The 13,624-nt window shown below is 60.3% G+C and overlaps 5 protein-coding genes across 5 annotated transcripts; 3 read left to right on the top strand and 2 right to left on the bottom strand.

Moving 5' to 3' along the window:
- Positions 1-424: 424 nt before the first annotated feature.
- Positions 425-1,606, top strand: EHS24_007232 (uncharacterized protein; the record flags this gene model as incomplete). Its single annotated transcript, XM_028622604.1, has 3 exons — positions 425-438; positions 503-633; positions 693-1,606. The coding sequence occupies 3 exons, from the start codon at positions 425-427 to the stop codon at positions 1,604-1,606; spliced, it is 1,059 nt and encodes a 352-aa protein (XP_028477496.1).
- A 1,544-nt stretch (positions 1,607-3,150) lies between these two features.
- On the bottom strand, positions 3,151-3,934 carry FPR1 (FK506 binding protein proline rotamase rapamycin-binding protein; the record flags this gene model as incomplete). The annotated part of the gene is made up of 6 exons (XM_028622603.1): positions 3,151-3,201; positions 3,255-3,295; positions 3,352-3,507; positions 3,652-3,673; positions 3,745-3,783; positions 3,842-3,934. The coding sequence occupies 6 exons, from the start codon at positions 3,932-3,934 to the stop codon at positions 3,151-3,153; spliced, it is 402 nt and encodes a 133-aa protein (XP_028477495.1).
- Positions 3,935-4,700: 766 nt separating this feature from the next.
- On the top strand, positions 4,701-6,130 carry GRE2_5 (methylglyoxal reductase (NADPH-dependent) gre2; the record flags this gene model as incomplete). The annotated part of the gene is made up of 9 exons (XM_028622602.1): positions 4,701-4,762; positions 4,819-4,972; positions 5,017-5,165; positions 5,216-5,290; positions 5,327-5,412; positions 5,465-5,611; positions 5,652-5,738; positions 5,792-5,889; positions 5,939-6,130. 9 exons carry the CDS (start codon positions 4,701-4,703, stop codon positions 6,128-6,130), a joined length of 1,050 nt encoding a protein of 349 aa, XP_028477494.1.
- Positions 6,131-6,796: 666 nt separating this feature from the next.
- Positions 6,797-9,982, top strand: PHO91 (low-affinity phosphate transporter; the record flags this gene model as incomplete). The annotated part of the gene is made up of 5 exons (XM_028622601.1): positions 6,797-6,807; positions 7,075-7,125; positions 7,186-9,028; positions 9,069-9,640; positions 9,685-9,982. The coding sequence occupies 5 exons, from the start codon at positions 6,797-6,799 to the stop codon at positions 9,980-9,982; spliced, it is 2,775 nt and encodes a 924-aa protein (XP_028477493.1).
- Positions 9,983-10,114: 132 nt separating this feature from the next.
- Positions 10,115-13,432, bottom strand: EHS24_007228 (uncharacterized protein; the record flags this gene model as incomplete). Its single annotated transcript, XM_028622600.1, has 12 exons — positions 10,115-10,479; positions 10,547-10,817; positions 10,896-11,053; positions 11,218-11,731; positions 11,771-11,823; positions 11,871-11,946; positions 11,990-12,211; positions 12,265-12,544; positions 12,586-12,722; positions 12,763-12,876; positions 12,971-13,127; positions 13,188-13,432. 12 exons carry the CDS (start codon positions 13,430-13,432, stop codon positions 10,115-10,117), a joined length of 2,592 nt encoding a protein of 863 aa, XP_028477492.1.
- Between the last annotated feature and the right edge of the window lie 192 nt (positions 13,433-13,624).

Genomic DNA, 13,624 nt, shown 5'->3' with positions numbered 1-13,624 from the left:
CACGGAATCGACGCGTGCGAACTTTGCTTGGGCGTTATTCGAGGGCGCAAGTTTGCACGGGCAGTTACATAGTAGGGCAGATTCCGCCACCCATCACCTCCCTACACTGCGTCCACAACGTGACGACGGTCTCAAAGCTGATCAGACGCATTAATGAAATGCCAGACAAATGACACAAACGCTGCAGTAGCAACGCCCTACATTCGAAGTGGCTATGATTGACCCATCCTATAGAAAGGCTGATTTCCAATGTCCAGTATCCGCGCCAGATCTTCAGCAACCTCCAGCCTGTTGGAGGTCCCACTGGGTGATGCCGCTGCCGACGTCACTCTGTAAAGGTCCTCCTGTATTCTTTCATACTCGTCATGTTACTCTATTCACCACAACCACAACACACTGCATAGTGCCTACTAGTCCAACTGTAATGTCGAGTGGCAAGTGCGTGGGCATTGACGACCAGGCCTGGAATGGCCTGGAAGAAGGCTGGACGTGGCTCCCCAAGTCACGCCCAGGCATTCCTCGCCAATGGACTTCCCCCGGCGCTCGCGTCTCCTCTCCACCCGTGGTCTCCTCCCGTGTCCCAGAGCATGTCCGAGATGGCACTTGACAACGGTCCTGTCCCAAGCACTACTGGTGACGACGTGGTCATGGAGGACATCGACGAGTTCCTGCTGCCCCCTCCAACTCAAAAGCGCACGCGCTCGTCGTCTCCCCCGCTGTTAACCGTCGCCCCCGCCGTATCTTGTCGTCCGAGGACATCGACAACGACCTTGTGTTCCCCACCGCTTGGGTTGCACTCGACCAGCTTGCTCGTCAAGATCTTACTCCGTCTCCTATCGAGGAGGCTCCAAGCACCCTGGCCCCCGAGCACATTGTCCCGTCCATTGGCCCCATCTCCAAAGCTCCGAACTCCCAGGCCTCGGGCCTGTCGCAGAGCGTCATCCCCATGAACATCAGTCGCCAGATCCAGGAGTATGTCAAGAGCCATCTCAGCGATGTTGTCGGCGACGACGACGACGATGACCTTGAGATCGTCACTGGCGAGTTTGAAGAGGACGATGAGCACGAGCGCCTCGAGGGCGAGAACGACTTGGACGCCGCCTTCGACATCATCATGGAGGCCTACGAGGAGGACGAAGACGTGGAGCGCCCTGTCACCCCACTGTCTGACAACTCGCCAAACACCCCACCTCTCGGCCCCGCGTCTGTTCCCCGCCCCGCTGCTGCCCACCCTACCTCCCCCTCGCCCGACACGGAGAGCCCCTCCGACGTCAAGGTGATTATGGTTGGCCCTGACGGCGAGCTTCCGCGCACCGGTGCCCGCGACCAGGCGGCGGTCAACCGCAGAATTGTCCGCCAGACGCGTCTTCAGCACCGCCGTGGAGGGTACGATCGCGAAGAGGTCGACGAGATGGCCGAGGCCATCTATGTCGATGACGGTAACAAGGCAAGCTGCAATGGTCTGCTGGCGGCCATGCGCAAGGAGGATATTGTCACCCCGCGCCGTTTCGTCGGCTGGCCCAGCCGGCGACCAGACGCACATTCCCGCCGGGCTCATGACTGGAGCCGTAAAGGAGAGGCTTGCCACCCTCGCGGGCCTCATTGACTCGGAGGCTGCTACCATTACGAGACCAACACATACGTCATCTCCCAGAGCGTGCGGTGGCACAGTCGCCTTCTCCGCGACATCAAAACTCTCCTCCTTTCCCTAAACATCTGCCCAACGGAGACGGTCGTGCACAAGCCTGAGAGGCATGTCCGCAACAGTCGGAAGCCCAGCCTCGCAGGCGACTATGTCGTCTACACCTTCACCGCGGTGCCCGAGATCCCCACCTTGCTCGCGCGCAAGCGCCCCGAGGCGCGTGTCCAACGTTCCAACTGGTTCTGGAACACCAGCACGATCAAGACGGATGAGGAGCCCTCAGCGTTGTACGGTACATGTCACCGTTGAAGCGACGGCGAGTTCTTGCGCGAGGACTTTATCATCCTTCCTTGCCTCCTCCAACAAGGGAGTGCCCTGCACGCTGCCACCACTCGATCAACCCCCTGTGCACCTGCCTGCTCCCCCTCCACTCGTGCTGTGCTCTTCCCCTGCCACTCGTCCTGTTCGCTCTCCCTGCATCCACATACGACTGCCTGCGAGGCCGGCTCGGCCGCTCGCGCTGTGCTCTGCCCCTGCCCCTGCCACTGTGCGCATGCCACTTGGCCCCTGCCATTCCCGCTGTACCGTAGAGCGCCTATTTATATTACTGTTCGATGCTACAAAACCTAATAGAATTGTGCCAAATTGAGAGTTGCATGTGAACGTGGGGATATGGTGCGTCTGCAGACGGGGCGGTTTCCTCTGCGTCTGTCTTCCCTCTCTTGGGTCCTGCATCGTTCGCCTTCCCTTTTGACACACCGTGACCTCGTTCGTCGTTATCGCTGCTGCGGCCGTTTTTGCCGCGGTCGATGCTGTCATGTAAGCGGCGCATGCCCTTCCAGGCAGTGTCCGCGTGGAAACGTGAAGTCAAACTCATTTATCGTTGTTTGTTTTCATACTCCTGTTTCTGCTCTTTTTTTCTTTTTTTTCTTTCTTTCTTTTTCTTGTTTTTTTTTTTTTCTTTCCTCCTTTCCTTGTTTTTAACACGACCAACATGTGCACACAGGCAAGGTACGTAGTTGTACATTGTTCAGATGAGATGCAGTTGCATATTGACTCTAACACTGTTGCACTGGATACCGGCATGGCGCACTGACGTTTGCAGCACGCTGCGGGCCTATGAGCCTGTGCCACAGAGAGCCATTGAGGCCATGAACCAGCCCGGCCAGCCTCCGCACGTGACGCGGTGACGTGCTCTGCAGAGGCTGGAAATGACGCATCGCCAGGCGCCCCGGCCCGCAGTACCGCCGCGCAATGTGACATGACGCACGTGGCAGACTCCCACGATCGCGCCCCCCCCCCCCCGCGGGCGCCGCAGTGCGATCTAATCGTTGATCATCCGAATCGGTCCCCGTACGCCCACTTCATTCCACCATACGACATGTGGGTAGCGTACAGCATATGCATCTTATACGCTACAGTTTCCTGTACTTTCGTTTCCTACTTCACTTTACGTCCCTAGCTAGGCCAACAGGTGGCGGTGCAAGATGTTGGCGCGCGCAGGAGATTTAGTTGATCTTGAGGAGCTCGACCTCGAACTTGAGGGTCGAGTTGGGGGGCTGGGAAAGTCAGTACATCGTTCAAACGTCCTTCTAGGTCTCCTTGTGCGCACAATAACGGGAGGAAATCCGCGCGCTCCGTAAGCGTAGTCAGCTGCGCAAGAGTCAGCCCAAGAGTGTCTGTGGAAAGGTGAAAAGGTGCGGACGTACGGGTAGCGGTGAGGACGGCCTTCTCGCCGACCGAGAGCTGGGGGACACCCTCGTCCCAGCCCTTGATGACCTGGCCGACACCGACGGTGCACGAGAAGGGGGATCCGCGGTCGCGCGACGAGTCAAACTTGGAGCCGTCGAGGAGGGTGCCGACGTCTGTGGACGGGTTAGAAGGTGGTCGAAGATTGGATGGGGGGTGTGACGACAGGGGCGTTTGCCGGATCTCGGCGCGAGGGGTGCCGCCATGGCTGGCAAGCTACTCTGTGCGGAGCTGCACGCCGAGGGCGGGTGCCGACTTACAGTGGATGGTGACGCGGTCGCCCTAGGAAGCGAGTCAGCAAAAGAGAACCATCACCATCAAGACGGGCCAAGACAGGCCAGCGTGGCACGTACCTTCTTGGGGAAGTTGACGCCGTCGCCGGCAGAGATACGCTGTGAGGGGTGAGCCTTTCTGTGGATGTTTCTCTGTGTGTGTGTGCATGCTGCGTACCTCGATGGTGACGCCCATTCTGATAGCAGAGGAGTGGATAAGACGGGTGTTGGAGAGGGTGCGGGTGGCAGTGGGGAGGATGGACCTGAACATAAGGAGAGACGGTGAGATGAATGGAGAGGAGAGAGCGCTTCCCCGCGAGGGCCAGCGCAGCGTCGTCTTGGAAACCTCCACCGGGGCGGGGGAGGGGGGGAGAGGGGGCGTGTGTGTGTGTGCGAGCGGGAGTATATTTTGGTGGTGGGTGTGTGCGGCATTTTGAGGCACGCACCAGTGTGGCAACCGCAGAACGCACAGTGTGACGGACGGGTGGGTGTGTTGGGTGTCTCTGTCTGTCGTGACGTGGGATCCAGCGAGCCAGCGTTTGTCAGCGTGATCAGGACAATGTGAAACGGGGGTCCTCTTGTGTTTGTCGTCACGGTCCTCTGTACCCTCTGTGCGTGGTCATTGTATCATTGTATCATTGTTCAGTCCCACCCTCTACTGATTGCAAGAGCCTTGAAACACGATGGTGCCCTGGTGCAGCATGTGGGGGACCAAAAGATCCAACGGAAAACCACACTCTGCACATGGCACTTGTCGCTGATTGCAGGTCCTACTGGTGTCCCCCACTCTGGTACTCTGCCCCCCCCCCCCCCCACTGGCAACTGCGCACAGTGAACGCACACATGCAACTCACACGCCATTAAGCCATTCCGTCGCGCCAGAAGCCACCTGTGACGTAGGTCAAGCCCGCGCGCGGGTGGAGGTCGCTCGCTCGGCTATTCTACACTCTCATCCTCGCTCTCGCCATCGCCGGCCTCCTGTGCTACAGCTATACTCCACTGATCCCATACCACTCTCCTCCCCCCTCCCCATCACCATGCCTGTTATACCCCCCGGTTCCCTGGTGCTCGTTACAGGTGCCTCCGGTTTCGTTGCAGTGTGCGCAATCACCCCCCAGGCTGCCCATTGTTCCACACTGACACACCCATCCTCAGTCACGTCGTCAAGACTCTCCTGGACGCAGGCTTCCCCGTGCGCGGCACAGTGCGCACAGCGGCAAAGGGCGAGTATCTCCAGAACCTGTTCAAGGACTCGCCCGTCCCGTTCGCGTATATCGTAGTTGCCAACATTGAGACGGCAAGTCGCTGTGTGGCACGTTGGGGTGGGGGCGGCAGCTGATCAGGTGTGCTCAGCCCGGCGCGTTCGATGCAGCTGTCATGGACGTGGTCGGTGTCGCGCACACGGCGAGCCCGTTCCACTGGCACGCCGACGATCCCAGCGAGCTCATCGGTCCCGCTGTCCACGGTACACTCGGTTTGCTCAACAGTATTCAAAGGATCAAGTGAGGCAGCCTACACTTGGGGCTGGGTACAACAGCTGACGCGGGCCTAGTCCTCAAGTGAAGCGCGTGGTCGTTACAAGCTCGTGTGCGGCGATTATAAACGACAATGTGACAAAGCCCCACTGGTAAGTGCACACAGGAGAAGGTGCTAAACAGTGGAGCTTTACCGAGGCCGACTGGAACACGACGAGCGTTCACGAGTGCGAGACACTGGGTCGCAACGCGAGTGCGACTGCAAAGTACCGCGGTACGTGTGCTGGCCACGAACTTTTGCACACACCCCGAGCTGACATGTGCAGCGAGCAAGACGCTTGCAGAAAAGGCTCTTTGGCAGTTTATCGAGGTCGAGCAACCGCACTGGGACGGCGTGACCATCAACCCGTCAATGGTGTGGGGTCCGCTTCTGCAGCAGGCAGCGACGATCAAGGACATCAACGAGTCGACTGGTGAGCTATGACATGGCAACCGGTGCAGCTAACAATCCAGTTATTATCCACGAGTGGTTCACAGGCAACAAACCGCAGTCGGACATTCCCTCGGTTGCCCCGTTCAACGGCGTCGACGTTCGCGATGGTCGGTGCCACTGTTGTGTTGTGTGCCCCGGGAGGCCAACGCTGACCTGTCAGTGGCCCTTGCCCACCTTCGTGCTCTCATCGTCCCCGAGGCTGGCAGTGAGCGCTTCATCCTCAGCAACGCACCCGCCTCGCCCAATGACTTTGTCCTGGTGAGGTCTGCCACGACGAGCCAACAGCAACAGAACTGACGAGACACAGGCGTTTGAGCACTACTGGCCCGAGCGCACGACGTACCCGCGCGGTGATGCATCCAAGGTCGAGACGATCAACGCCGGCTCCAACTACTATGACCACACAAAGTCGGAGCGTGTCCTGGGTATCCAGTACACTTCGTTTGACGAGTCTATCAAGGACGCGACTGCGAGCCTCATTGCCCGTTATGGCATCTAAATGAGGAGGTGGAGGTCGCCGATCCCGTGATGATAATGGCGGCGCGGCAATTGACCAGAGCCCCAGCCGCCCACACCAGCGTTGTGTTTTCTCTATGCATTGTACGCGAGACGATATGGTGATGGGGCGAGAGATGCAACGCAAGGCCAACTGGTTATTGGACGGGGGCTGGGCGTTGCTGTACAAGTGTTGCATTGTCGGGCCATGATTGATCCGGCCCCCCGTCTGGCCCTCACAGCCTGGGCACACACATTCCACTACGCCAGCGGCGTCGGATCGCTGTGCCGTCACTGGACTGGGCGGTTCCGTTTGGCCCTCTCCCAGCAGCGACGGACACACGCCATACGGGTCTCATCCACACCATCCTCTCTCTCTCTCTTGTCGTTGTTACCTCTCACTCCCCACCCGTCTCTCCCCGCCTCACCGCCCGCCCTCCCCCCCCCACCACCTCATGGGCAGCGACGCCCTCCCTAACCCCCCAATCAGAACCCCTACCCTGTCACCTTGGACCACTTCCTCCATTCAAGGCTCGAAAGCCTGCAACGTGCGTTCGGCAGACCCGTCGCCCTGTCCTTAGATAGCGCGTCTCCAGAAGTCATCCCTCTCGGCTCGCTTCATCGATTCTGGAGCTGGCACAGCACCGCACTCCCAAGCACCGGCGACAAGATGAAGTTTGGGTAAGTCTCTCCCCTCACAGGTCGTCATCGGGCATCGTTTGCGGGCACGCGACCACTACGGTCGGCGTGAACCCACCCCTGCTTCTCACCGGCGGTTTGTGTAGTCGTTGCTCCCACGGCGCGCGCCATGGGGCTTGTCCCCCATCAGTCACACGACTATAGCCTTCTGTGATGAGGACGCCAGACACTCGCCACCGCGACCAGTTGCTCCAGATGCACTGTGATGGCGCCAAAGGTTACTTTGTGGTCGCTGACACGTGCTTTTAGTACTTTGCTTGAATTGAACAGCAACGTCGAGTGGTGGAACCACTACGTCGAGTAAGTTTGCTTGCCATGCACAGAGCCCCGGTACCAGCACCTAACACCCCGCCCTTTTAGCTACGATGCGCTCAAGAAGCTCTTCCCCTCTGTGCCCCTCGACCCAACTTACCTCGCAACCCAGGAGCACAATGAGCGCGGTTCATTACTGCCGACGCACCGCGCCGAGTCGGCCAAATGGGCCACCCCCGAGCAGTTTAACGCTGCGCTCGACCGCGAACGCGAAAAGGTAGCGACATTCTACAACACCAAGCTCGCCGAGCTGCTTGCGTCAGAGGACCTTATCGAGGACGAGGTGCACTCGATCGAGTTGCGCGAGCTGAGCGGCGACGACGAGCTGATCCGCGAAGAGGACGAGGACCTCGACGACGACGCCGACGAAGGCGATGCCCTCATGCACGCCCCTAGCCCCGGCCGCCATCTACACAAGCGTGGATCCGTCTTTGGCCGCCTGCCTAGCATGCCGAGGATTGGCCGCGCCAAGGTCTCGACGGACCAGGCCGACATTATCGAGTCGACGTTCCCCGGTCCCGTCCGCAGGGGCTCGCGTCAACGCTCCCGCTCGGTCGTCTACCCAAGCACCACCGAGGACGAGGGTGGCACGTCGACTGGTGGACCGCCTTCGCCTGTCCGTGCCCGCGTGCCGCAGCACCGCCGGGCCCTGTCAGACCTGTCGTCCGCCGACGACCCACACTTTGATCGCCGTACATCGTTTTCGTCCATGTCGAGCGGCGGCGGCTGGGGCCGCGGTGGCAGGCGCACGCAGAAGCTCGGCCTCCAGGCCATCGAGCCGTCCAACTACCCCGAGTGGCTGCAGGACGAGGTCCACCGCGACGAAGAGGCAGGCGACCTCGACGACACGGTCTACTACAACTGGACGGGCAACTCGGACTATGCCACTGTCCTCCGTATCGGCTTCAAGAAGCGCATCTCGGCCCTGTGGCTCGACTTTTACGCACTTAAGCAGTATGTCGACCTCAACATGACGGCGTTTGAGAAGATTTTGAAAAAGTATGACAAAAACACAAACTCCAAGCTCAAGAAGCAATACATTACCGACAAGGTGCTCACCACGCTCCCGTGGACGGCGGACGCCAAGGAGCAGCTCGACCTCATGCTCTCAAAGACCCTCTTCGTGTACCGCCGCGTCGTGGTCGCCGGCGACGAAGAGCTCGCCAAGGAACAGCTCCGTGCTCAGCTCCGCGAGCGTATTGTCATTGACCGCGAGACGGTGTGGTCGCAAATGGTCTCTGACCGCCGTGGCCAGGGCATCTTCCGCAGCGTCGAGCCCGACGAGCAGCTGCCTGCGTTTGCTGCGCCCAAGCCTGGCTTCCGGACCCCATGCGGTCGCCTGGTGTTCCCCAAGTGGATCTCGCGCCGCGCCTTGATCTTCCTGATCGCCGTCGGAGCCCTCGTCGCGCTGTGCCAAAAGCAGCCATTCGACCGCGTCGAGGAGAGCAACTGTATGGCCATGCTCGTCTTCTGCACTATTCTGTGGGCGTCCGAGGCCATTCCGCTGTTTGTCACGTCCCTCATCGTCCCGTTCCTCGTGGTGGTTTTGCGTGTCCTCCGCTCAGACGACGAAGAGGACCGCCGCCTCACAGCTGCCGAAGCGACCAAGTTCATCTTTTCCCAAATGTTCTCGCCCACCATCATGCTCCTCATCGGTGGCTTCACCATTGCCGCCGGTCTGTCCCGTACGCGCATCGACCACATGACTGCCTCGCGCATTCTCAACGCCGCCGGCAGCAACCCCAGTACTGTCCTTCTTGTCCTCATGTCGGTGGCCACGTTTGCCTCCATGTGGATCAGTAACGTCGCCGCCCCGACCCTCTGCTACGCGCTCGTCCGCCCCATCCTCGACGAGTTGCCGCCCAAGTCGGTCTTTTCCAAGTGCCTGATTGTGAGTTAGACTGATCCTGCATACCTAACTCGTTCACCAGATTGCCATCGCACTCGCGTCCAACATTGGCGGACAGACGTCGCCCATCTCGTCGCCCCAGAACCTGATTGCCCTTGGCTCCATGGTTCCCGAGCTGACGTGGCTCGAGTGGTTTGCCATCTCGCTGCCCGTCGGCATCACGTCGATCATCACCATCTGGGCGTTCCTGCACATCAACTACCGCTGGGAGGCCGAGCTCCGTATCCCCAAGATGCGCAAGAACACCGACTCGCTCACGATGAAGCACTGGTTTGTGCTGTTTGTGACTGCCGTCACCATCGCCCTGTGGTGTATCGAGAAGAATGTCGAGTTGTACGTCGGCGACATGGGTATCATCGCCATCATCCCCATTGTCGCCTTTTTCGGTACCGGCATCCTGCGCAAGGAAGACTTCCACGACTTTCAGTGGCCCATCGTCTTCCTCGCCATGGGCGGTGTGTCGCTCGGCAAGGCCGTCCTCTCGTCGGGCCTCCTCGACAGCATGGACCACGTCCTCGAAAAGCTCGTCGACGGCATGGGCCTGTACTCGATCCTCATCGTGTTCTGCAGCATTGCGCTGGTCATTGCCACTTTGTGAGTTGAATGTTTCTTTGACATCCTTCTGACTCTTCTCCCAGCATCTCGCACACGATTGCCGCTGTGCTCCTTGTCCCCATTGCGTCGCGCATCGGCGACTCGATGGCCGACCCGCACCCGCGCCTGCTCATCATGGCCACCGCCCTGATCTGCTCGGCCGGCATGGGTCTCCCCGTCTCGGGCTTCCCCAACATGACGGCCATTACGCAGGAGAACAAGCTCGGCCACCGCTTCATCAGCGCCAGCGACTTCCTCAAGAACGGTGTCCCGGCCTCGGTCCTCGCCGCGTTCGTCATCGTCACCATTGGCTACGCCATTATGCGTTCGCTGGGCATGTAGTGAGAATGACCTAGGACTTTTGATTTGCTTGTCCTTTTTCTTTTCTTTTCTTTTTGATATCTCTCTCCACCTGCCTGCCTGGCCCCCAATGCATCTCATTACGCTGTCCCTGTACATTATAGTAGGCTGCCCTCATGCCTCCAGGTCCACCACCGAGTTGCTGAGCATAAACCACGCCTCGAGCCAGCGCAACTGCTCGCCGCCGACTTGTCCGTCGTCGTCGTCGTCGTCGTCCTCCTCCTCCTCGTCCTCGGTCGCAACCACCTCCCCAACCGCACCGCGCACTTCACACGGATGCACGCTCCACACCACGTCGCCCGTGACCGGGTGCTCGGTCTGTTGGAGGAGCGGGAACGACGCGCCGGGGAGCATGAGCGCGTCCGTCCGCTCCAGCCCGCCGCCGCCGCCACTGTGTGCCCTCGCGGCGGCAGCGGCCCCCGCGCCGCCCGCCCGCAGGACGTGCGTCACAATCTCGTCCAGGCCAAGCGGCACGCCGTCTGTGCATATGCATGGTCAGCAGAACGTCACTCCACTCTCTCTCTCTCTCGCTTTTTCTCCACTCACGCTCGTCCCACGCGCGCACGCACAGCATCGGCACGCGGTACGTCGGCGACCACACAACCGAGTACTCGCGCTCTACGCGCGAGCGCGGGCCCGCCGACGGCGCCAGCGCCGCCGCGTCGTCGTCACAGTCCTCAACCTCGGCGGCGGCGGCGGCGGCGGCCTCGTCGCGCATCGCCTGCGCGACGTCGTCGATCTGGTCGTCGGCGCTCGTGGCAGACTGCGCAGACCACTTGGTGTCCCTGCGGAAGAGGTATCCCTGTTCGCCGCGCCACTGTATGGAGAATGGGGAAGGGCGTTTGTCAGGTTTACGGCTTTCAGAGTAGAGGGTAAATAACACAGGTTTCCTCACCATGGACGACTTTATGCGCCATTCCCACCCGACGTTGGTGCGTTCCGCGCCGGGCCCGCGGGCGTGGCGGCCGGCGTACCGCTGCAAAAAGGCGTGGGAGACGCGCTCAAACGCGGCGGCAGTGGGGAACGGCTCTAGCGCAGTCGCGACTTCAGTGTCTGGTGGTATGAGCATGAGCCAATACACAATGCATGCTGATGGGGAGAGTTTCGATTTGGGGAAGAAAGTAGAAAGAAAGATCATGGAGGGAGGGGGATAAGCGAGGGGGATAGAGAAAGATTGGACGACGCGCTTAAAGCAACTGGGAAAAATGACTACTGACCGCCCTTGTTCTTCTTACCCTTGCGACGCTTGCCGTTCTGCTTTGGTTTGGTGGTGGTGGCCGCCGCGGTCGAGGTCTCGGGCTCGGGCTCGGGCGTGGCCGAGCTGTCCTTGTCGTCGTCGGCGCTGGTGGTGGTGTTGGAACCCGGGGTCGCCGTCGAGTCACTTGCGGCGCCGGGGTCTGTTGCCGACGTGTCGTCGACAGCGGCAGCGGCATCGGCGCCGACCAGCTGCGTCGAGCCAGGCTGGGGAACCGCAGTCTCGACAATGACGTTCTGCTCGCCGTTGGGCGAGGTCACAACGACCTCGGCGGCCTGGGTCTGCGGAGCGGGAGGGATGACAACCGCGCGAGGCGTCGAGCCCAGGTCGGCGGTCACGGCCGCCTCGATGGGCGTCGGCTCGGCGCTGAAGGCACCGGTGCCGCCAGCGAGCTGGACGAGGATACCCTCAGGCGGTGGCACACGAGTAGTAGGGTGTGGCGACTGTGTACGAGATGTCGAGTTGGCCTCGCCCTTCTGTCAGTGTGTGAGTCGACATGGCCAGCTTGGACTTACGGAGGGCCGGCGGCTGAACGCGTTGATGACGCGCTGGCGTTCGATAATGCCGACTAGTATCTGTCAGTCAAACGCCCCATGAACTTTGGTGAATACCTACGCATGATCTCGCGAGTGGCCTTGCGCTGAGCCTTGCGCTTCGAGTGGTTGTCCTGGTACCGGTCGGTCTCATCAATCTGCAGTGGCGTTAGGACAACTCTGCTGAATTCCGCAACGCACAATCTCTTCGCCGATAATCTCCTCAATAAGGTCCTCCAGGCTGAGAATACCGAGGGCGCCGCCGCGGCGACCTGGAGTCTCGCTGATGAGGAGGAGGTGGGCACGGCCAGTCTGGAAGTAGTCGAGGGCCTGGAAGCAGTTGAGGTCGGGAGTAGCCTCGGGAAGAGGAAGAAGCGGGAAGCTGGACACTTGCTTGTTGTCGTCCGGGTTGTATGTGATGAGCTGCAAGGGGGTGTTAGCTTGAGAACCGCACACATGGTGTCTGCCACACTCACCCTCTTCACAAGGAGCATGCCGATAAAGTTGTCGGGCTGTCCAGGCTCGTGGACGGGAAGACGAGAGAAGCCCGAGATGAGAATGTGATCCACGGCATCGTGGTCGAGCACCTTGTCCGCGGGGAGGACCAGACAGTCGTCAATCGGGGTCATAATCTCCTTGACATGGCGGTCGTTGAGCGACAGCACACCGTTGAGAATGATGATTTCGTCGTCACGCAGGGGCTCCTCGCCCTCGCGATGGAACTGGAGGAAGCTCTTGAGCTCGGCCTTCTTGTACCTAGGCGGGTGTCAGTACTCGCTTGTTACCCGCCGACTTACGTATGGCCAGCATCGTGGCCAAGAGCCCAATCAAGCAACTTGGCGATAGGCCAAGCGATTGGCGCAAACAAGATCATGAGGGCGTGGACCATTGGCGCGCAGTAGCCACCGATGGCAAGCCCATAACGCACGCAGACCTGTACAATGTCAGACTTGGCCAGTGCCAAACATACGTACAGCTTGGGGAATGACCTCTCCGAAGATGACAATCATGACCGTCGAAGCAACAACTGCGGCAAGGCCGCCGCCAAGAACGTCATCCAGGAAAATGGGCAGGGACTCGTTAACAATCTGGTGGGTTGGGTTAGCTTCGGCCCAGAGTACACACACAGTCTTGCTGCAGCACACGTAGACCGCAGGCGGTGCAAGCAAAGCAACCACTCACAACGTTGCCGAGGAGAAGAACGACGAGAACCCAATGGCGACCGCGACCGAGGAGACGGAGCACCTTGGTAGCGTCGGAGCGCTCCCTGGGATCGTCGGAGGAGGCGGCAAGGACGCGGAGGTTGAGGTCATCAGAGCCCATGAGCGCCAGAGTAAGACTTTCCGTTAGCAAGGAAACTGGGGGGGGGGGGGGGGGGGGGGCAGAATGGCACACTCACCCAGCAAAGACACCGCCCAGGAGGACGAGGCCGACCGAAAGGATGAGCTTGAACATGCGCTCAGGTCCGGGCTCCTCTTCACCTCCGCCCTCCTCCTCGGCAAGGGTGGACGCCGCAGTCACAGCCCATTCCACACCACGCTTGGTATGGCGGTTCGAGAGAGCAGCGGGGACAAGGTGGAAGAGCTTTGACAACGAGACGAGGGTGGGCAGCGCCGCTGAGCGGCGGGATATGACGGGCGGCATGAGAACCGATTGTTTTGGCTAGAGTTCAGACCCGGGCGCGGTGACAATGATGGGGGGATTGGTTGCCGGTAGCGGGGGGGATGCGCGCGATTTTACGAGGTCGAGGACGCACAAGGCGTACTGGTGGGGTGATGCTGTTGGTCGCTGGGTGTTGACACAAAGTATCAAATGGCAAGATGGGTCCAACGATCG

Source organism: Apiotrichum porosum (assembly GCF_003942205.1).
Source record: "Apiotrichum porosum strain DSM 27194 chromosome Unknown scaffold_4, whole genome shotgun sequence".
Classification (NCBI taxonomy): Eukaryota; Fungi; Basidiomycota; class Tremellomycetes; order Trichosporonales; family Trichosporonaceae; genus Apiotrichum; species Apiotrichum porosum.
This window is presented reverse-complemented; position numbering and strand designations above follow the sequence as displayed.